Genomic DNA, 21,865 nt, shown 5'->3' with positions numbered 1-21,865 from the left:
AATTAACCAAAAAAACAAATACACGTTATATCTACAGTCACTCGCATACACATTACATTCAAATAAGAACAATTTTTAAACATGAGTATATTATAAAATACAATATCTCAGAAAGACAAGGTTATAAATAGGGATTAGGGAGCATGACTCATGACTTGAGCTTCTTATCAACCCATGAGTAGTGAAAACAAATACTGGGGTCATAAAATTCCAGTTGAGAGTAGTAAGCATTTATTATTTGCTTCAGACAAGTCTCAACTGAAGGGTTGCTGTCAACTACCTCAATTTTTCCAATATTATGACCAAATCTCCCATGAATCTCTTCTAACAAATGGCAATGTTTTATGCTCAAAGAGTATAGTTTTGGGCAGCCTCCCTCTCTCACTTCCCACTGCACCAGATCAGTATCTTCAATCACAAGATATCCAAGTTTTGGAAATCTTTTCTCTTCTATAATCCATGTCGGACCTTGAAAGGCATAGCATCGCAATTTGAGGACTTCAAGATTCGGCAATGATCCTATCACACTCATATGTTCCCAAGAGTATCCCAAGCCACCCAAATGCAACTTCTTAAGAACTGACAACGACGTTGGAAGAGGATCCGGAGGAAGAAGAAGTGCAGACATGATGTCAGGATTCACGACTACACATTTAAGTATCTGGAGTTTCTTGAGGTTGGAAATTCGATCAAGGAAACTCAATGGCTCAGCAGCATCAGGTTCCGACTCAATTTGGACTCCTAACTTCCTTAGATTAGGAATAGCTTCAAAAACGGCCTCTCTACAACTGAGAGCACTCACATCTAAAAGTGTTGAGAGGTTAGGTAAGGAAGCGCCACAAGGATCTCGTAGATCGCTTCCCATAATCTGAAGATGCTTCAGTTCCTTCATATCCCATATCTCCATAGGCATATACGAAGGAGCCTCAAAAGGTTTGATGCTAAGATGTCGGAATACAATCAAGAACTGAAGGTTCCAAAGTTTGGATATGGAAGAAGGGAGATTCCCATCACAAGTGAGGCCAAGGTACCTTAACTGAACTAGTTTCACTACTTCAATCGGGAACTCATAGAAACGGATTGTAAGAGCATCGAGCACCCTCAGCATCCTCAAACCAAAACAAACTGGAACTTGATAACGACAGTATGGACCAAAACACAAGAGAGAACGAGCAGTAGATGCACAACTATCCTCAATCAAGTTATGAACATCTTTGATGCCAAATAAAATGTTATTATGGATGGACAATCGCCGTTGCCCTTCTATACCATCTTCAAGATCATCACCACACTTATCTAAAATATGGAAAAACTTGTTTCTCTTAGCTTCCCTTCTGCATACATGCCACACAGAAGTATGAACCAAGCAAGATTTCACTCCAGATGATGTAAAATTCCAAGTTGTGCTTCCATTGCGAAGCAAAACAAGATTATTGTAAATAAGAGCTCTCAAACATTGCTCACTGTAATCATTTGCAGTTTGCCACCCCAATGGCTCAGGAAATCCCTCAGCAGCCCACATTATGACCACCTTTGATTTCAAGATCTCATAACCTTGAGGAAAAACTCCCATATAGAGAAAACACGGCCTCAACACTTGAGCTAGGTACTCAAAACTTGGATACAACACCTTAGATATTGCACCATACGCATCCATAAAAACCGAGTTCTTTTTCTCTACTACGTCATTCCAATACTCGGGGTTCCTCTCTTCTCCACGTAAGAGGTTAGCCACCGCCACAATCATAAGAGGAAGACCTTCACACTTTTCGGCAATCTTCATTCCTATCTTCTCTAGCTGATAAGGGCATAACTCTTCTCCAAAAACCTTCTCACGAAGAAGATCCCAACTTTCTTCTTTATTCAACAACCTCATTTTCACAATTCCTGATACAGGATTGCTAGCACCTCGACCTACTTGGTCTAACCTAGTTGTGATCAATATTTTCCCTCCATTATTATCATCTTTAAACAAACTATTTTTCAACTCATCCCAAACTTGTTTGTCCCACACATCATCCAACACAATTAGATGCCTCTTACCTTTCAAACTCTCTTTCAAATAATCACCTATATTTTTCACTTCTTCATCCATAATCATCTCAACCATGTCAGCATCAACTTGAGCTAGAATGGCAAGTAAGATTTCTTTCAACTGCCATTTCCTACTTACTGCCACCCAAGCTCGAAGATCAAACTGTTCTGAAATATCTAAATCGCAAAAAATTTCATTAGCAAGTGTAGTCTTACCGATGCCTGCCATCCCGGTTATCGGCGTCACCAGATGGAGCCCATCAACACGTTTTAGCCGGTCTTTAATTTCCAGAAATTTATCGGATAATCCAATCATCTTCGACTCATTCCCACAAGAATCAATTCTTGTGGAAACAACAAGTTCATCACCATCATCATCTTCCTCTTCTTCGACTTCTGGGTTGTCTAATTCTTTGATGTAGTCCAGCTCCATCTCCTTCAACGCTTCGACGAGGCACAGAATCTCGTGCTCTGATTCCTGCAGATCTATGGAGAATTGAATCCCATCTTCGGTAATTTCTTCTTCGGATTGTGAAAGAATCTGATTTGAGAGATGGGATTCGAGCAAGTCTTCTAGCTTGCATACTGCCTCTCTGATTTGCTCGTCCAAAGCGTTGATCTTCTTCCTGCTGCTGCTCTTGCTGCCGCGATCCAATCTTATGAGAGTTTTCCGTAACGATTGAAGCTCGTTGCTTGCAGATTCTATGATCTCTGGAGATGGGGGAAGCAACAAGATTTCAGATGAATTTAGGAGACGTTTGATTGTATGCTTGAGCGAAATCACACTGGCGTAAGCAGCCATCTCTTTCTCTCTACCAAATTTAGTAAAGTGTATATAAATACCTTTTTTTTTTTTTTTCCTCTCTTTTTTTTTTCTTTTCTTCTTATTAAGATATTTGCAGCCATGTCACTTGACCACTTTTCTTTAGCTTTCTAAATTTGAGAGAATAAAATCTTAACTATTAAAAATAGCTAAATTAAATCCCCTAATAAAAGCTAATTAAAGGATAATGGTTAATGATAATTCATGCTTGAATTTGGTTGCATTTTGTAATTTTAACGTAATTTCTTATAAAATATACTCTTGGTTCCATTTCAATAAATCATAATATTATCTTGTTGAACGTTTTGTTTCAATATATGATTCTTTAAGATAACATATTACTCCCTTTATCTCTAAATAGTAATGTCCCATTTTTCTTTATGAACGTCGCAATATAAATACTCCCTCCATCCCCAAAATAAGTTCCTTTTTGGGGACGGCACGGATTTTAAGGAAAATGGTAAAGTGTATTGATAGTGGAAAAAAATATGTTATAATTAGTATTGGGAGTGGTGAAAATGTGAAAAAGTGAGTATAATTAGTATTGAGAGTGGTGAAAAAGTAAAAAATAAGAATAAATAAAGTATTATTAGTGGTGGAGTAGTTGTCCAAAAAATAGAAAGTAAGAAAGAGGAACTTATTTGGGGACGTCCCAAAATGGAAAAAGATGAACTTATTTCAGGGACGGAGGGAGTATTCAATTTTTACCAACTTATTTTAAGTATTTTTTATATATTTCTTAATTTTCATGTCAAAAAACTATGAGACACTGCTATTGAGACGGCGGAGTAATATATAACAAACACTTTCACATAATTTACTATATTGTTTACCAATGATAATCTATATAATATATAAAGAAGCAGTTTAACGTCATCCTATTTACCGTCATTTTTGTAATAGAGTCTTCCTAATATTTAACGGAAGTTTGACAGTTTATTTAAAAATTTTGTTTCTTTTTTCAACTTCATTATCCTATTTTTTCGCTCACATGGAGAATACAATTTTTATCCTTTTCTTTCAATCACTTCCTAATTTTTATTATTCTCTCTCTATTGCCTGTGGCTAACAAACAAGCCCACGATCCTTCACCAGATCTTCCAACATTTTCTTTTTCATTTAAGAATGAGGTTTTTTTTTTTTTTTTTTTTTATCTTTTAAGATAATTTCTAAAATATTGTAAAGGGGAAAAAAAGAGAAACATTTGTCATGATCTCTGAAATTCATAGAATGAGAATGGAGAAAAGAAATCAATTCACACCCGGAAATATCGTGAACATAAAAGAAATCTCCTCGGAAATAATGAAAATAGAGTTTTTGATTGTTTTTATATTATATTGATTCGTTTTAGAACTCTTTAATACAATAAAGAAACAAAATATTTGAATTAATTAACATTTAATGAATAATTTTCAATTGCTCAATATACTATGATTACACTTTATATAAAGTTGAAAATTTATCTTTTTAAATTTTGGATTTTTATTCAGTATTTGATGTGAATAGTATTTTATTTCATTTTTAGAATATATTTGCATTTGTTTGTATTTTAATTTTGTTTAATATTTATATTTATTTATTTAAAAATGTCTCTTAATTTCGATGTTCGTCGTGCATCGGACGAGTGGGTGTACTAGTCAATCCATTAAAATCGTAAGATTGAGGTAAGTTCGTGAACCAATAGTTATTAACCCATTAAACAACTAAAGAAAAGCTAGTTAAAAGTCAAATATATATAGAGATGTAGGCAGATCATATACATAACCGACGTAGACTCGTCTATATCAAACAAAAACCAGTTTACGTCATCTAATTCGAATTCTTCAAATTTGTTATGTTCAAAGATTTTCGAATTATCACTGTTTCATTTCTCAAAGCCGCGAAACTGTGTAGTATTCGAATTATAAAATACAATTTCTGCCATCGAATTGCGGCAGAAGACAGTATAATATTCCAATAATTTTCAGTAGTAGATCTGAATCAGAGTAGGTTTTCTGTTCCGCATTGCTCTGTTGAATTAGGCACGAAAATGGTGCAGGACTCGGCGTCCGAGACCGAACCGGACGATTACGATATTGTGCCCGAATTCGTCGAGGTGGATCCCTCCGGTCGCTACGGTCGAGTTCGTACAATTTCTGTAGCTTGTGTAAAATTTTGTTGATAAAGATTGTGGTTTTATGGCTAATGTTGCATTCTTTAACGCTGTTGTGGTTGAGTTTGGTGTTCAGCTTAATGTTCTGATTTATTGTTGCTGTTTCTTTTCTTGGCGGTAAATTAGTTAATTTAGTTATGTTCGTGTTGTTTTTTTGCAGTACAAAGAAGTGCTTGGAAAAGGGGCTTTCAAAAAAGTGTAAGAAATTTTATGTGATTTGATAGTTTCTACTAAACATGGAAATTTTCATTTTTGTTTATCCTTTGATTTTATTGTTCGAATTTAGATATAGGGCTTTTGATGAGTTGGAAGGCATAGAGGTGGCTTGGAATCAGGTGAAACTTGCTGATCTATTGAGAAATTCCGATGATATGGAGAGGTTGTGTTCTGAAGTTCACCTGCTGAAAACTCTCAAGCACAAGAACATTATCAAATTTTACAACTCGTGGATTGATACAAAGAACGAGCATATCAACTTCATTACTGAGATTTTCGTGTCTGGGACTCTAAGACAGTACGTAAGATTTTCAGTAGCTCCGTTATGAATCTTTTGATATGCTTGAGTAGGAGTTTAGCAGCTCGAGTTGGTTTTGTGTTGTTTAGGTATAGGAAGAAACACAAGCATGTTGATGTGAGGGCATTGAAGAAATGGTCTAGGCAAATCTTAGAAGGGCTTTCATATCTTCACCGTCATGATCCTCCAGTTATTCATCGAGACTTGAAATGTGATAATGTTTTTGTCAATGGGAATCAAGGAGAGGTGAAAATTGGTGATCTTGGGCTGGCTGCTATCCTACAGAAAGCTAGTTCAGCTCACAGTGTCATAGGTAAGTTAGTTGATCATAACTTCAAATTGGCTTTTTATGCTTGAATCTAAGGCAAAACTGTGATTCTGAAATAGGTACTCCGGAATTCATGGCACCGGAGCTTTATGAGGAAGAATACAATGAACTTGTAGATATATATGCATTTGGTATGTGCTTGCTAGAGCTAGTCACCTTTGAGTATCCATATGTGGAATGCTCCAATGCTGCTCAGATTTACAAAAAAGTGACAGCAGTAAGTCGATATTGATTTTACTGTATGTAGTTTGTTTTTTATCTTTTCATTGTCTGCTTTAAGTGGAAGCTTGTAAAATACCACAATTATTCCCTTGAGCATTTATTATCTGTCACTACAAAAAAAGAAAACAAAAGTCAGGAGTAAATAGCCAGATACAAGAAAACTGAAGAAATGATGACACAAAGTAATGGTAAAGAAAGCCAGTTTCAAGTCATAATATCTTTTTCTGTTTCTCGCTTTGTTGCTGGATACATTCTTTATTAGCCTAAAAGTCACTTTTATCAGCAGGCTCAGCAACTTGATTGTCTCATTTTCTCTGCTTCCTGGCTTATTTTCTTTTCTTTTTCCACTGTAACTTTTACTTTTGAAATAATAAAAACAGAAACCATATACTTTAGTTTAGAATATTAATTTCAGAATCCAGACGTGGACTGAGGATAGCTAACTGATTAACTTTCTTCTGTGCACCTTTCCACTAAATTCTTGAATTTGTTTAAAGGGAATCAAGCCTGCATCATTAAGAAAAGTGAAGGATCCTGATATCCGGGAGTTCATAGAAAAATGCATCGCAAAAGTCCCTGATCGGTTGTCAGCCAAAGAATTACTGATGGATCCATTCTTAAAATCAGATGAGGACGGTTTAGGTCATTCACTGTGGCGACAATCTACCAATGCAGGTGCAATATAGCCTTTATTTCAGTTCTAACTTCTAGCCACTTGTAATTTCTGGTTATAAATGACAAGCAGTGTTTTCCACCATTTGTAATTGCAGATGCTAATGGCAACTGGTTTGACAATGGTAAAAATCACCATGATTCTGGATTTGAGGGGAGGCGAGACTTCACATTGCAGGGTCAAAGAAAAGACCATAATACAATATTTTTGAAACTTCGAATTGCAGATGCATCAGGTTATTGATATCGTTGTTTCCCATTTACTGCATTTAGTGCTCGTTGTCGTTGAATGCCAGTGGCTTATTTTATTCATTCAGGGCATATAAGGAACATTCACTTTCCATTTGATGTCGAGGAGGACACTTCCATTGCCGTTGCTAGTGAAATGGTTGAAGAGCTGGATTTGACAGATCATGATGTCTCGGTTATTGCTGCAATGATCGATTCTGAATTCCAATCCCTCATTCCTGATTGTACACCTGGAGGGCTTGCAAACAACAACAATTTTGGTGGTGAAACAATGATTGAATTTGGTATATCTGGAGCACACGGAGATGTTTCTCCCCTGACGCATGAAACTCCTCACTCTGGCCCTCTTGTTTTGGAAAGACTCCCCTCGGGTAGAAAATACTGGTCTGATTCGCCCAAAGCTTGTGGCGGATGCTCGCCACTAAAGCCAGGGCCGTCTCACTTGATGTCAGCAGATTCAACTGCCTCTGGAGACACCTGGTCTGAAGTAACGCCACAATCACCATTTAGCCATAAAGATATTAGCACCTCTCATGATGTTTCGCCTCTCAGACATGTGGAGTATGACTCTGATCGCGAAGATGACAGCAAGAAGCAACCGGCTTCTGCACCTAGTGAGTTACAATTTGGTGAAGATGAGCGGCTCCTTGATGCACCTGAAAGCGGGACTCCTCAACCATTAGAAGAAAAAGAAAACGCATCTCCATGTGGAAGTGACGCAGGAGACATCAAGAGTGTTCTCAAGAAACTCGACTGTGTGCTGGACGAGCAGTTCAAGGAGCTGAACGATCTGAAGCAGAAGCACAAAGAAGCTGTTTTTGATCTTCTAAAGGACCTGCCGGAGGAGGCTCATCACAGGATTTTTAGCGTCTGCAACGCCAAGATATATGGCACGAATTGAACCAGAAGCGACGCCTGTTTCACGTTTATGAATACTTCTGAATCATCTGCACAGATATAGGTTTAGATGTTTGCAGGAAATTATCATCCTTTCCCCCAAGATTCAAGTGTAGATTAATGTGGACTGCAACTGCTTTGTGAAGATGAAGTAAAGCTCAGTAGCTGATGAGGAATAATGTATAATGTATGCTTACATAACTTTTTTTCACATATAGTTGCATAATGTATGCTAGTTAAATACTGATACTATTCTAAACTAAAAAAAATAAAAATTACTGATACTATTCTTTGTAGCTTTCGTGACCTGCTTTGGTACAAAGTATTTCGGCTTAGAAGACCTTGTTTTGTTAGTCATGAGATTGCTATAGCCCAATCAAACGTCAACATCTTTTTCCACTACTTTTCCGATTTTATGTACCATGTTCAAGGACTATAACAAAATTTATTTCCTATACCCTAACATGCGAAATTGTATAAAACAACTGCTAAATTAATGTTTCCATAAAAACTGTGACGAGCTCTCAACACTTCGAGAATTTTCAAACCCTCAACCTCAAAAGACCAAACTGCAATTTTATAAGAGTTAAATGCCTTTTCGTAGTTACGGAAAAGTTTGGGGCCCTTTGTGCAGTTTCGAGCTTGATTATTCAGCAACAAGAGTGCCTTCATGCATAACTCAAAAAAGAAAAAGAAAAAGAATGCTTCCATGCAACTGATAAACATTTAGGATCTACAAAATTTAAGCTTCAAATTGCAATTACATAAAATTCAAGTGTTTATAAAACGCAAACAATTAACAAATTTTGATTGATTAGCAACTTCTGATTAGTACCGTAAATAAATCAAACCGGTCACAGCTTATTTGAAATTCAAATTGAAGAAAAAAATGTTTAATGAAGCTTGAAATATAAACAAGTTAAATAATACTCCCTCCGTCCCTAAAATAACTTCATCTTTTTCCATTTTGGGACGTCCCCCAAATAACTTCCTCTTTCTTTCTTTCCATTTTTGGAAACCTACCCCACCACTAATAATACTCCCTCCGTCCCACCGTTTGAGTCCCTTATTCTATTTTGGGATGTCCCAAAATGATAGTCCACTTCTTAAATTTAAATTAAATAAAAATATTATTTTACTAAACTATCCTTATTCAATATTTCACTTAATGTAGTCAAACATAGGATTAAGTGAGATGATTAAATACACGCATCTTCCTTAATGTTATCTACATTAAATAGAACAAAGGGAATAAGAAAAGAATCGACCATTGATGTTTCATCACTCTACCCATAAACACTCTATTTTATAAATACTCTAACATGATTTGTTAGTAAAATGCACAAAAGTTGAGGATAAAATAAAAAATACGAAATTAAATTACAAGATAAAGTTTTGACCGCTAAGTAAGTCATATAGAAAATCAAACTTCATTAATAAGGGTATAATAGACAAAAAACACATAAATTAATATATCTAAATAAAATTAAATATGTTTTCTTAATATGTGTGAAAATTGAAAGGGGACTCAAACGGTGGGACGGATGAAGTATTTTATTTATTCTTACTTTTCACTTTTCACCACTCTCAATACTAATTATAACACTTTTCACAACTTCCAATAATAATTATATCACTTTTTCTCCATTATCAATACACTTTACAACTTTTTATTAAAACCCGTGCCGTCCCCAAAGAGGAAGCCATTTCAGGGACGGAGGGAGTAGTATTTATTTTTAAAATTTTAATTTTTTAAATATAAATATAAAAATTATTTAGACTTTATTAAATTTGTAAACCTGAAAGTATTAATAAAGTAAATTTAATTAAATTAAATAATAAACAAACGGAAACATAAGAAAATTATGTTGGAGACTTTATGCAAAGTTTTTGGGGTCAGACTAGTTGGTAGTTATAGTACACTGTGTTGTCTCTCTAGAATCTCCCCACTCTCTCTCCCATGGCCTCGATCATCGCCGCCACCGCCGCTTCATCGATCGCGAAGCTCACGCACATTTCCTCACCTTCTTTCCCAAACCCCAACCCCTCTCCGAAATCCTCTAAAATCACCCTCACCTCCTCATTCACTACCTCCACCAACTTCAATTTCCACGAAGTCGCCGCCGCCGCCCCTACCCCTCTCCGCCGCTTCTCCGTCCGCGCCGCCCGTGGCAAGTTCGAGCGCAAGAAGCCCCACGTCAACATCGGCACGATCGGCCACGTCGATCACGGCAAGACCACCCTCACCGCGGCGCTGACGATGGCCCTGGCGTCCCTCGGAAACTCCGCCCCCAAGAGATACGAGGAGATCGACGCCGCCCCCGAAGAGCTGAAGCGCGGCATCACGATCAACACCGCCACTGTCGAGTACGAGACGGAGAACCGCCACTACGCCCACGTGGACTGCCCCGGCCACGCCGACTACGTGAAGAACATGATCACCGGCGCCGCGCAGATGGACGGCGCGATTCTCGTCGTCTCCGGCGCCGATGGCCCCATGCCGCAGACGAAGGAGCACATTTTGCTGGCGAAGCAAGTCGGGGTTCCGAATATGGTGGTTTTCTTGAACAAGCAGGATCAGGTTGATGATGAGGAGCTGCTGCAGCTGGTGGAATTGGAGGTGAGGGAATTGCTTTCCACGCATGAATTTCCTGGTGATGATATTCCGATTGTTTCGGGCTCTGCGTTGCTAGCTTTGAATGCTTTGATTGAGAACCCTGGGATTAAAAGAGGGGAGAATGAGTGGGTTGATAAAATTTATCAGCTAATGGATGAGGTTGATAACTACATTCCCATTCCGCAGAGAAGGACTGATTTGCCCTTCTTGATGGCAATAGAGGATGTTTTCTCGATTACGGGTAGGGGGACTGTGGCTACGGGGAGGGTGGAGAGAGGGACGATCAAGATTGGGGATACGGTGGACATTGTTGGATTGAAGGAGACGAGGAGCACGGTTATAACGGGCGTGGAGATGTTTCAGAAGACGTTGGATGAGGCCGTGGCTGGGGATAATGTGGGGTTGTTATTGAGAGGTGTCCAGAAGGCTGATATTCAGAGGGGGATGGTGCTGGCTAAGCCTGGCACAATCACGCCTCACAAGAAGTTTATGGTGGTGGTTTATGTGTTGAAGAAGGAGGAAGGTGGGAGGCATTCCCCTTTCTTTACGAATTATAGGCCTCAGTTTTACATGAGGACTACTGATGTGACAGGGGCTGTGGTCAGGATCATGAACGATCAGGACGAGGAGTCAAAGATGGTGATGCCTGGTGATCATGTGAAAATGGAGGTTGAGCTTATTACACCGGTTGCTTGTGAGCAGGGTATGAGGTTTGCCATCAGAGAAGGTGGGAAGACTGTAGGTGCTGGTGTCATTCAGTCGATTATCGAGTAGAAAGATGAGTTGAGGTTCGTTGGGGATTCTATGGCTGCTTAGCGGCTTTGGTTTTGCCAGTTTTCTGTAAGATCACTTAATTGTCGTATAGGATTGGGGGGGTTATGAGATTACATTTGTAGTGATTGAATTACATATTAGTTTAACTTTAGTATGTTATTACAATTCAATGAAAATTGTTCACTTTGTTTCGATTGCTCTGTTGTTAATAGCAATTTGCTGCCACCTTATGAAAGAATTTAGAAGAGATAAGACCACTTCTATCTTGCTTAGCTTAATAGTTCTCTATGAGTTTTATGATGATGCCCTTTTGACGAACTTGTATATCTATGTGTAACATTTTTTTTTCTTGAGATTTTATTGAAATGAATTCGTGAATCTGTATGTGTTACTGGAGCAACTGTGGCAGTGGAGGTTGGAGAAATCTTTACGAAAAGTAAAACATTCAGCTTTGCAGTATTAAGGTACGTTATCTCTTGAATATAGTTAGCTGTGGCTGTGGATTCATTGGGAAATTTAACATATGACTTCTTTAAAGATTATTTAACTATATGACTTTGTTGCCCTTTCTAGCCGACCCTTACTTTCAGACATGCAATTATTAATGTAGGTAAAATTTACTAGTAGTATTTTTTGATTGAGGAAGACAATTTAGTACTTCAAGAGTGAAACTTCTGTTTACGACTTGTTACTTGAGCCTAATGTATATATGAAATTGCATTATGGATGAAGACTTGACATCTAGTTAATAATGTAACAGGAGATTCAAAAGCAAGCAATACAAACATACAATAGGGAATGCACTGTAAAGTGTTTTATGACTGAACATAAAATTCCATATGATTAACATCCTCATAATAAAAATGATTCTTATATCCTCCTGTCCCTATTTTATCAATTGTTCGAATGCTGAAAGTAAAACTATTCGGCTCTTTATTCAGCACTAATTATGCAACACATATGCTGCATTCTTGTATTATACATGTGGCAAAATCTTGGATTGTTTTAACACTTAAGTTTCCTTTCACTAATTTCCATTATTATAATTCTGTACAACATCATTGATTTGGGAGGAGAATCCTTGCTTCAGATTTTGATCATCAGAAACTTTAAAAAAGTGTATGTCTGTTAAATTGCATGAGTCATCCTGATTGAGTTTTGAATTTCTGTGTGAGATATCTGTGTAAAGTTTCAGACTGGTTCGAACTAAGATCTTCATTCGTAATATTCTGGTTGCCATTTAACTATCTCTAGAAGAGAGCATGTGTTAACTGAAGTGATGGCTAGTAAAAATTATGTATCGGGTTTATGCTAAGAAACAGAAGCTCAATTCAGTAAAGCAATATAGAAGATTTATGGATTGTCCTAAACCATCAAGAGTTAAGGACAAGAACTATAGAGAAGTAGAGACAAAGCTGATAGGTTTTCATTACCTGATCTATAGTACAGGAAATTAGGAAAATACCACTTAGAATTTCACAAACTATGCATATAGAAGACAGGCATCTTATTTATGTAAAATCCTAGTATAACATGATAACATTAAACAAAAATACATGTAAGCCTGTCATGACATTACTGACTCAACTTTTTAATAGACCTTGAAGGTGTCCCATTTGCAAAGTGCAAATCCCTTGTGCTTCTGCTTGATGAATCCATCTGCTTCCACATCGATTGACTTATCCACCACGTCGTGCTTATCAGCCTCAATCATCTTCTTATCTTTTTCAGCAAAGTGAACTTTCTTCTCAGGACTCTGTTGGTTCTTCTGCTGATATTTGTTTTTGCCTTTGTTTGTAGGCTTCTTGTTGAGAACCTCGTGCACGTTTGGGAAATTGGGATAGTCCCCTACCATGCTTGGCATCCGTTGGATTCTGTCGAGGCGTTGGAGATATTCATCCATGGAGTAGCTGCTGTTGTGGTAGTCATAGCTTCTGCGCATTTTTTGGCCTAATTTTGCAGCCTTCTCCTTCTCTCCTCGGAAATTTGGGGTAAGAGATGAAGTATTTATACTGCAAAAGATGTTCCTCTTTTTTTGTGTTGATGATGAATGAATCTGATGCTTTTCTTAAGTTAGTTTTCAGATATTTTCCTTGCCTGTTTTTTCTTTGTGGAATAATGCATCCCTAGGAGTAGTGGGAGATGATGCAAGGGAGTTGGGACTCTGGAAAATTGCTGTCCGTCAAATGGAATCCGAAATCTCTATTTTCTATACATCGTATTTTATTACGTATTTGTTTGGGTTTATAAATGTGTATAGATGCACATTATTGCATAGATGATAATTTTGGTGAAGTGAAATACAAGATTGAAGCACACGTGTTGGCACCGCATGAAAGAATATCTCATACTTTGATGCTCTTTTATGGCGTGTAATGTTGAATTGAAACACATTTTACCTATTTTTCAGGTCTATTTTCTATTGTATTCCAGCTTCGAGGAGAATTAGAACATATTCTTGTAACACAAAAATATAGGGCAAAATCACAATGGTAAGTCTGGGATGAAATATTTCTTCATCCATTATCACTATTACTCTCTCCGTCCCGACTATCTTGAGCCTTTTTTTTTGCACGAAAATTAAAAAAATAATGTTTTGTGTGTAAGTGAATAAAGGATAAAACTTTTGCCAAGCTCGAGATATATATATGAGACTGAGGGAGTCTTTCATTCGTGCTAAATGTTTGGTCTATTATCCATTTTGCGTGGTAAAGTGGATATTCATGAAGTCAAAGATGACATATTCAAACACTACTACTGTTTTTATAGGTCCGTTTTTGAAGTGTGGTTTAACAATCTTGTGTAATTTGCAGGTATTGTATAGAAATATCGGTTTATCCTACCTGAAGTAGTGACTGAGGATGACTACTAATATATCCTTGTAATTCATTATCAACCTGCTACATAAAATCTAGTATTAAATTAATTGTGTGGGACTGGGATGCTGCGGTCTGATTTGTAAGAGAAAAAACACTGCCTAAACTGATGATGGTCTTATTCAAAGAAATCCACTAAAACATAATTGGAAAAAAATATCCGAAAAATAAGGAATAATATATGATTCAGTGGTAATTACCATATTTTAATTTAAGGGAAAAACTTAAAAAGTTGTAAAATGTTAATGAAGAGAGAAAAAATAAAATATTTTTAATTTTGATTTTTTTCATAATTTTTTTCATTTAAAATTCATTTTTGATGATTTTTTATACCACATTAAAGATCTTTTCACAAACTTAAATTTAAGATGTAGTAGTATATTAAGTATTTTTTCATGAATTAAATTTGATGATGTTTAGAAAATAAAATTAAAGAAAAAAAATATATAGAGAAAAATAGTGAAAGAAGATAGAGAAAAATGGAGGGAAAAATCTCATCTTTTATATATTACTACTTACTAGTACGACCACTCGTGTGATGCACGACGAAATCGAAATTAAATAATATTTTAAATAAATAAATAAAAATATTAAATATAAACAAAATATAAACAAATACAACAAAATATGATTTAAAAATAAAATACCAATTATTCAATAAAATTCTGAATTTAAAAATGTAATTTTTAACTATGTATAAAGTGTAATGATAACTATAGTCATTAAATAATTTTAAATTATTTGATAATATTATTTCTTGTAATGAATGAAAATGAGTATACACATTATTATTATTATTATTATAGAGTACTCCACACAATAATAAATAAATATTTTCATACACAAACATAAATAAAAAAAGTTGTACAATTTTAACAAACAAAAAGAAAAGAAAATATTTTAAAATTTTAATAACCTATTCGTTTTAAATTCATTTTTGATAATTTTTTTACCATATTAAAGATCTTATTATGAACTTAAACTTAATATGCATATTGAATATTTATTCATAAATCAAATTTGACGATATTTAGAAAATAATTAAAATTATATAAAAATATAGAAAAAAAACAGTGAAAAAATTGATGGGAGAAGAGAGAGGAAAAATTTGGAGGGATAAAACTCCTCTTTTATATATTATATAGATGTAGATATAGATTGTACCAAATTGTATCTATGCAATTTGGTTTGTTTATGATTTAATTATATTTTTAAAAATAATACTAGTATGACTTATGACCTAGGTTTAATTTAATAAAAATATAGACCAAACTGTAAATCATAATATATTATTATTGTTGTTATTATTAATAATCTTAAAAATTTTGATTTTTCAAAAAAGTATAGTATAATATTAAAACATTTCGAAATCATAATTACCAATAACTGAATCATAGTAGTTGTCCCTAACCTCACTCCCATCTTGCCGCCCATCACACCTCCCTCTATCGCTCTATACAACACGTAAAAGTTTCATGACTCACCTTATTCTAACTAATACCCCACTAGTTGATTTACTGCATGTGTTTCTCTTCAACAAAAGAGAGGTTCGTAGATTATGTAGATTTCATATACATGTGCGAGGAGAGATAATATGATGAGTAACTAATACGTATAATTCTTCACTTCTTGTTATGCTACTAGAATAGAATAGAATAATTCTTACTTTTTTATCATTATTATTTTTAATTATATTATATTTGTATTATTTTTAAACATCTTAGATATTTAATCTTTTTATTACTTTAAAATAGGAAAATAAAAAAATAAATTGCAAATAAAACTGCACCGAATCGTATTAATACAATTTAATTTAGCTTGGTTTCGAAAAAGTTATCAAACCATATTTTACAGTTTGATTTAGTTTTCGTGCAAGACTACACAAACCAAACCGTAAAGACCCTTTACCACAAACTCCTTGCTTTTTATTCTCACTATTATAACATTACATCGATTCATAAAACAATCACCCAATATTTAATGGACACTTTTAAAGGACTAATGAAGTATATGATAAGGAATATGATTTTCGCACTACTTTAATTTGAGTTTGATTTCCCTGTTGCATGAAATTTCATGATATACCTTTTATTTTAGTTGAGTAATTTTTACACGACTTATGTTAGTAATAGTATACACACATAAATCAGAAATGTATTGCTAGAGTTTAGTGAGAAGACGTGTGAAGGAAACATACGTCAAGGCCAAGTTGAAGAGAGGAGCTTGGTAATTTGACAATGTTTGAAGGATTAGGCAGTTGGGTTTCACTACATCTATAAGGTTGAAAGAGTTGAGAAACACCAAATTCCCAACTCCCAAATCTTGGCATTTAAGTAAATCTAGCAACTCAAATTTTTATAAATTCACCACTAGCAACGTGATCTATACCAGACATGCTAATATGAATACATCATGCATAGATAACTAGAAAGAAATGGAATTCAGTGAGAAATACTTATATAAACACAGCTAAAAGTTCAACAAGCATAAATTAGCCCCGTCTAAGATACTGGAAAGGGCGTACCATATTAACATATTTATTCATAGCCATCATTATATGGATCATGAACCATCCTAAACATCCCCCTCTCCAGCGATGAGGTCCATGACAACACGCTTGATGCTCCCATTGTTCTTCTTCAGTAGCTTCTTGTTCATTTCTGTGTTACGAAAACCCTACACGTCACAAGTGCACACGAAAAAAAGTATAAGAAATGCGGATTGAACAATTGTTGATGGCAGGAAAAGCAAAAGGGATGATGATGTTAGTGACCCTACCATCTCTTCGAGCTCTTCAAGGATAGGATCCCACTCGGAAACACCACAGAGATCATCCACTGCTTGCTCGAGATCATACTCGTTCATCCTCAATACTTCCTTGTTTAGATCCACCTGTTTGAAGCCCATCTCCTCAAGTTCCCTCAGAAGTTTATCCTCCATTAGTTGCTTTTCGGGAAGCTCAACAGATTCGGGTACAATGGCAATGTGTGCTGCAGGAGGTGGTGGTGGCGGCGGCATCGGGATAGGCATAGCAGAAGGGACAGGTGAAGGCGGTGGCTGCAACACATGGATAGGCATAGCAGGAGATACCGACGGGAGAGGTGGTTCCATATCACCGAGGTCTATGATAGGATATAAAGCTGATGAAGAGGGAGCAGAGCTCGATCCAGCTCCATTACCAACCAACAAGCTATCATTGATAGGGAATTTCAGCTCATTGTCCGTGTTCAGTAATCCCGATTCCACAATCTTTTTTGAGTCACCGACCTTACGGCGACTGGCATCCGCTGTTGCTTCGGAATCCACGTTAATAATTTCCACGCCAGTCATGGAGCTGCTTATAGGGGGCAAGTTAAGGTTCAAATTTCTTACGGTATCACGAGGCGATTCTTGAATAGTAGAAGCATCAACCTGAGGAGTAACACACAAAACCAATCTAAAATCAGCATTTATAGATTCCCGTAAACATGCAGCAACAATAACATCAAAGTCATTGTCCGTAAACCTGGATTAGAACCCAAACACGCTGCCCAAACTTCTGGCCAGATGGTGAGGCCATCCTCCAATACGAGATATACCGTCCTGGAAGCTCTGGAGAGATGAAATCAATGGCAACATCAAGCTCCTGGTCTACCTGTAATCCAGCAGCAGAAATCTGGCAAAACAGATGCATATTAGGAATTTCCTTTGACACAACCATAGAGCTATCTAGAGGGAAGAATATTGCATGAAAAGTAGACTACTGTCCATGTCATCCCCCCAAACCTCATTACATTCCACACACACGCACACACAAAAAAGACGAACAACATTTGCAAAAAAGATGCTAAACAAGAAACCGTACGAATTCCTGAAAGGGGGTGTAGTCCTAGCAAAGCAAAGGAATATATTTAGTGCATTAAGTATCTTATTATATGCAATAGAATGTCACTCACTTGTACTTCCATAGAATGTGCATCGGTCAATTTATCTCCTCCAATCCAAACAAGTTGAGTTTTTTGGGGCCATGCGACTGTACCATTGTTCCTCATCCGCCATATCTTGGTAAATGGAGTTAAAGGTGCCATAACAGTACCATCAAATATGTTAACATCTTGAATGAAGCGACTATCTAGCTTCGCTGAACCGAGTTTAATCTTATGACCTCTGTAAACATGAGGGATCAGTCCACCCTGGTCCCTCACCCGAAAATGGGGCAAATGATGTCGGTAAACTGCTGGGCGGTCCATTCTGACATATTCATTGTTATTCCCCATTTTATCATAGCAAACACGGCACAAGTCATAATCAACCTTCCTGCAAGTGGAAAGCTCTTGTTACTTGTTTGTAACAATAACTCAAATCAAAATATGTACACAATCAATCAAACAAATAGACTCATATGAGTTCTTACACTTTCGACTTGAACCTCGGGCCAACTATAGGGTGGATACCACAACCATCACAACGAACCCCTCGATGGAAGATATTCCCACTGCTATCATTTTGACTATGACTTCTCCTAAAGGGATTTGCATCAGAAGCGGAATGTTGGGGAGCTGCTGAGGCATTCTCCAGTGATGTACCAGAAAATGGGCACTCATACATGCAACTTAGACCACGAAGTGAGCCCAAATTTACATCTTTGTAAGGAGACCAGGTTGGTGATGTTGCCTTCTTGAAAGCATCAATTACGACAGATGTCAAGTTGTCGGGGACGTGACCTCCATTCACAAGATTAGAAGAACCATCACAAGGGTTCGACCCAGGTTCTGCAACCTTCTCGACATTGATTGCAACAGCTGGAGGGTTGCTGGTCACATGCGACTTTCCGTTAGAACATTCAACATTCTTCCTGACTTTTTCTCTTCTACGAATAGTATGGGGAACACCGCCTGATTCAGGCTTGGAACCACTGGCATTCTCAGACTCAAGGGCAGCAGCCACAGCATTGAAGTCAAAAGTTGGGCCATCCTTCCTGGGCCCAGTTGCATTTTGAATTTTGACCTCGTTACTTTCCATCCTAGCATCTGGCTTAGGTTTTTCAGCAGCAACCTTGGGGGGTTCAGAATCTTTGTTATCTGTAGCTGAGCTGGTCTCAGGAGCACCATTCTGCACGTTAGACATCACAGCAGAGTCCGAAAGCTGGCCCAAATAGGATAAGCTGACTTTTGACAAGTTGTCAGCAAAGTTAGAAATACCAGGAGAAGAGGACGATGCCTTGGATGCCAATTCTTCAGAAAGTTTCGCCAATGCTTCACGCATAGGCTCGGGAACATGCCTCAGAAGCTCAGAGACACCAGCACTCAGATTTGGTAGAGGTTGCACAGGAGGAGACCTAGAAGGAGTAGAACTAACACTAGAATAAGTTTGCTTCCCATTCTTATCATTATTCACTTTTACTGTTACTCTCACGGGGTTCAGACCCTGTTTTACGACATCACGAAGATCATCATCATCAACAAGATTAACCACATCCCCATCTTCGTCAACATAAGTAAGCATCAGATCAGTATCAAGAGCAAAGCTGAAGAGCGAAAGGATCTTCTCTCTCAGCCCATCCATGTTCATGGAAAGTTTTTCATCAACAATAGGGGCATTGAAACGCCTAAGCATATCCCCATACTTGACCTGCGGAAAGTTGTACAGAATGTAAGAACTCAAAAAAAGAAACCAATAGTAACAGAGTTCTACATAAGCTAATACATCCCGGAAACGAGCATATAAAAGGCAGCATTTTTATTTTATTACTCCCTCCGTCCCGCGAGTCTTGACACGTTTGGGTTCGGCACGGGAATTAAGGAGGTGTAGATTAGTGTTTTAAGTGTGTAATTAATAAAGTATAAAATTGATAAAGTAGGAGAGAGAAAGTAATAAAAGTGATAAAGTAGGAGATAGAATATAATAAAGGTGATAAAGTAGGAGAGAGAAGGTAATAATTATTGCCCAAAAAGGAAACGTGTCAATATTCGTGGGACGGCCCAAAAAGGAAAACGTGTCAAGACTCGCGGGACGGAGGGAGTACTATTTTATCAAAAAAGGCATCATTTTTTAAAACACGTGATTGATTCAAATAGCCGGAGTATGAAAAACAAATTGCAGTCATAACCATTACAAATAGAGTATCAATGTGAAAAAGCTGAGAACTCCATCATCAATTAATAAGATTGTCAATAAAATCAGTCATGAATTACAGACCCAAAAAACAGAAGTAATAATATACACACAGAAGAATCCAAACCACAAACTACATGAAAAAACATAACCAAGAAGGTACAGCAAGTAAAGATTTTTCACCGCAAAATGCACGAATAAAACAAAAACACCCACAGCCCAAACCATAAGAATTAAAATTACAAAATAAAATTACAAAATAAAAAACGGTATGAAGAACGCATTACAATAACTCAACACATACAGAAGAATTCAAACCACAAACATGAAAATAACAAACAAGAAGGTACGTACAGTCGAGTAAAGATTTATAATCGCCCAGCTCAAAAAATAAAAGAAAAGGAGAACCCACAGCCCAAACCATATACCTAATATTGCAAAATAAAAACGAACAAAGATGAATTACAGTAACACAACCCACGAAATAGCCCAAAAAAGAACCAGAATTTAAAATCACAAGCCACTAAAAAAAGGAAAATGTTAATGGACTGTAATAAACAAACAACCTTGATCACCACAGTAGACGGAGCCTCCATAGCTAGTAGCGTTCCAGGTAAGCCGCAAACAAAAGCTAGCAATCAAACAAAGCCAAGCCCCAACCCTAGAAAACCAAATTCGCAAATTTTCCAACGAAAAAACCCGAAACCAACGGCGAAGGAGCAAATATCCGAAATTCTCACAACGATTAGTCAGGTTGATCGAAATCAGAGACGGATTTTCACGGCAAACCACGCGTATCCGTGAGCCGCGTCAAAATATCGATGATCTCAATGAGTGAGGAAAAGGGTGAGAGAGAGAGACTGAAACGCAACGGATTTTGTGTGTATGTATATATAGAAGGAAGGTGACTAGATGAAGAGTGTGATCTTAATTTTTGCAATATCGGTTTAATGTTTCGATTATTTTCTCATTTCTTGCTTCCAAAGGAAACCACTAAAGTCATCGAGTTTATCAAGTGGGATCATCGAGTGGTTGAGCATTTACTTGTTAGCGTGTGACTCTGTCTTCTGATTGGTCAAAAGTTGATGACGTGGCTGTGCTCGGCTCAATGTGATGTACGCGATTTTAACCCTGTTTGGGCCCATTTTGGGCTTGGGACTCGATGATATCTTTGGTTAGTTATGGGCTTTTCTTGAATCTTATGTACTGGATTTGAAATTAAATAAAATAATTACAAAAGACATTTTTGTTTAGATTTGTCATTTATGCAACAATTAAATGATATAGCGTGTGTGTGTATATATATATATATAGGGGAGGGCTAGAATAAAAACACTCTTAAGTGTATAAAATATAAATGATTTTCAGCCCTTAGATCATCAAGATCTACGGTTGATTCGTAACCCTGTTGGATGAATTCGTGGTCCAGAGTTCGAATCCCAAAGGTAGCAAAAAATTATTTTTCATAATTCGTAACTATATTTGATGAATTCGTAACTTTGTTGGATAAAATTTGTACATTAAAAAACGTTTATATTTATATTTTAAGAAGTGTTTTTACCGTAGCCCTCCCCTATATATATAGGTGCAAGCAAGATCCGGAGATCTGAAAAT

The 21,865-nt window shown here is 36.7% G+C and overlaps 4 protein-coding genes across 5 annotated transcripts; 2 read left to right on the top strand and 2 right to left on the bottom strand.

The window, feature by feature from the left end:
- Positions 1 to 148: 148 nt before the first annotated feature.
- Positions 149 to 2,836, bottom strand: LOC131011717 (putative late blight resistance protein homolog R1A-10). The gene has a single exon (XM_057939519.1). The coding sequence runs from the start codon at positions 2,834 to 2,836 to the stop codon at positions 149 to 151; it is 2,688 nt and encodes an 895-aa protein (XP_057795502.1).
- A 1,757-nt stretch (positions 2,837 to 4,593) lies between these two features.
- LOC131005103 (probable serine/threonine-protein kinase WNK3) lies at positions 4,594 to 8,187 on the top strand. 2 transcript variants are annotated; one of them, XM_057931915.1, is made up of 8 exons: positions 4,594 to 4,952; positions 5,170 to 5,207; positions 5,296 to 5,523; positions 5,613 to 5,836; positions 5,911 to 6,068; positions 6,571 to 6,748; positions 6,844 to 6,981; positions 7,063 to 8,187. In XM_057931915.1, exons 1-8 carry the CDS (start codon positions 4,887 to 4,889, stop codon positions 7,893 to 7,895), a joined length of 1,863 nt encoding a protein of 620 aa, XP_057787898.1. In that variant the 5' UTR covers positions 4,594 to 4,886; the 3' UTR covers positions 7,896 to 8,187. The 2 variants fall into 2 exon arrangements, with proteins under 2 accessions (XP_057787898.1, XP_057787897.1); XM_057931914.1 differs by having other exon boundaries at positions 4,595 to 4,979.
- Positions 8,188 to 9,761: 1,574 nt separating this feature from the next.
- LOC131005102 (elongation factor Tu, chloroplastic-like) lies at positions 9,762 to 13,262 on the top strand. The gene has a single exon (XM_057931912.1). It carries the CDS (start codon positions 9,852 to 9,854, stop codon positions 11,280 to 11,282), a length of 1,431 nt encoding a protein of 476 aa, XP_057787895.1. The 5' UTR covers positions 9,762 to 9,851; the 3' UTR covers positions 11,283 to 13,262.
- A 3,336-nt stretch (positions 13,263 to 16,598) lies between these two features.
- On the bottom strand, positions 16,599 to 21,264 carry LOC131005101 (protein JOKA2). Its single transcript, XM_057931911.1, has 6 exons — positions 20,818 to 21,264; positions 18,552 to 19,768; positions 18,094 to 18,454; positions 17,664 to 17,813; positions 16,937 to 17,569; positions 16,599 to 16,834 (listed from the first exon to the last, which is right to left on the bottom strand). Exons 1-6 carry the CDS (start codon positions 20,845 to 20,847, stop codon positions 16,733 to 16,735), a joined length of 2,493 nt encoding a protein of 830 aa, XP_057787894.1. The 5' UTR covers positions 20,848 to 21,264; the 3' UTR covers positions 16,599 to 16,732.
- Positions 21,265 to 21,865: the final 601 nt, after the last annotated feature.

The sequence above is a fragment of the Salvia miltiorrhiza genome, chromosome 1 (genome assembly GCF_028751815.1).
Source record: "Salvia miltiorrhiza cultivar Shanhuang (shh) chromosome 1, IMPLAD_Smil_shh, whole genome shotgun sequence".
Classification (NCBI taxonomy): domain Eukaryota; kingdom Viridiplantae; phylum Streptophyta; class Magnoliopsida; order Lamiales; family Lamiaceae; genus Salvia; species Salvia miltiorrhiza.
This window is presented reverse-complemented; position numbering and strand designations above follow the sequence as displayed.

Excerpts from the sequence above, each read along its gene's own strand:
- LOC131005101 (XM_057931911.1), bottom strand. The coding sequence starts at position 20,847 with ATGGAGGCTCCGTCTACTGTGGTGATCAAG. Across the intron at positions 18,455-18,551 it reads CCGAGGTTCAAGTCGAAAGT|GAAGGTTGATTATGACTTGT; the intron begins GTAAGAACTCAT and ends TTCCACTTGCAG. Across the intron at positions 16,835-16,936 it reads TTGAAGAGCTCGAAGAGATG|GGTTTTCGTAACACAGAAAT; the intron begins GTAGGGTCACTA and ends TGTGACGTGTAG.
- LOC131005102 (XM_057931912.1), top strand. The coding sequence starts at position 9,852 with ATGGCCTCGATCATCGCCGCCACCGCCGCTTCATCGATCGCGAAGCTC.
- LOC131005103 (XM_057931914.1), top strand. The coding sequence starts at position 4,887 with ATGGTGCAGGACTCGGCGTCCGAGACCGAACCGGACGATTACGATATT. Across the intron at positions 5,524-5,612 it reads GTGTCTGGGACTCTAAGACA|GTATAGGAAGAAACACAAGC; the intron begins GTACGTAAGATT and ends TGTGTTGTTTAG. Across the intron at positions 6,982-7,062 it reads TCGAATTGCAGATGCATCAG|GGCATATAAGGAACATTCAC; the intron begins GTTATTGATATC and ends TTATTCATTCAG.
- LOC131011717 (XM_057939519.1), bottom strand. The coding sequence starts at position 2,836 with ATGGCTGCTTACGCCAGTGTGATTTCGCTCAAGCATACAATCAAACGT.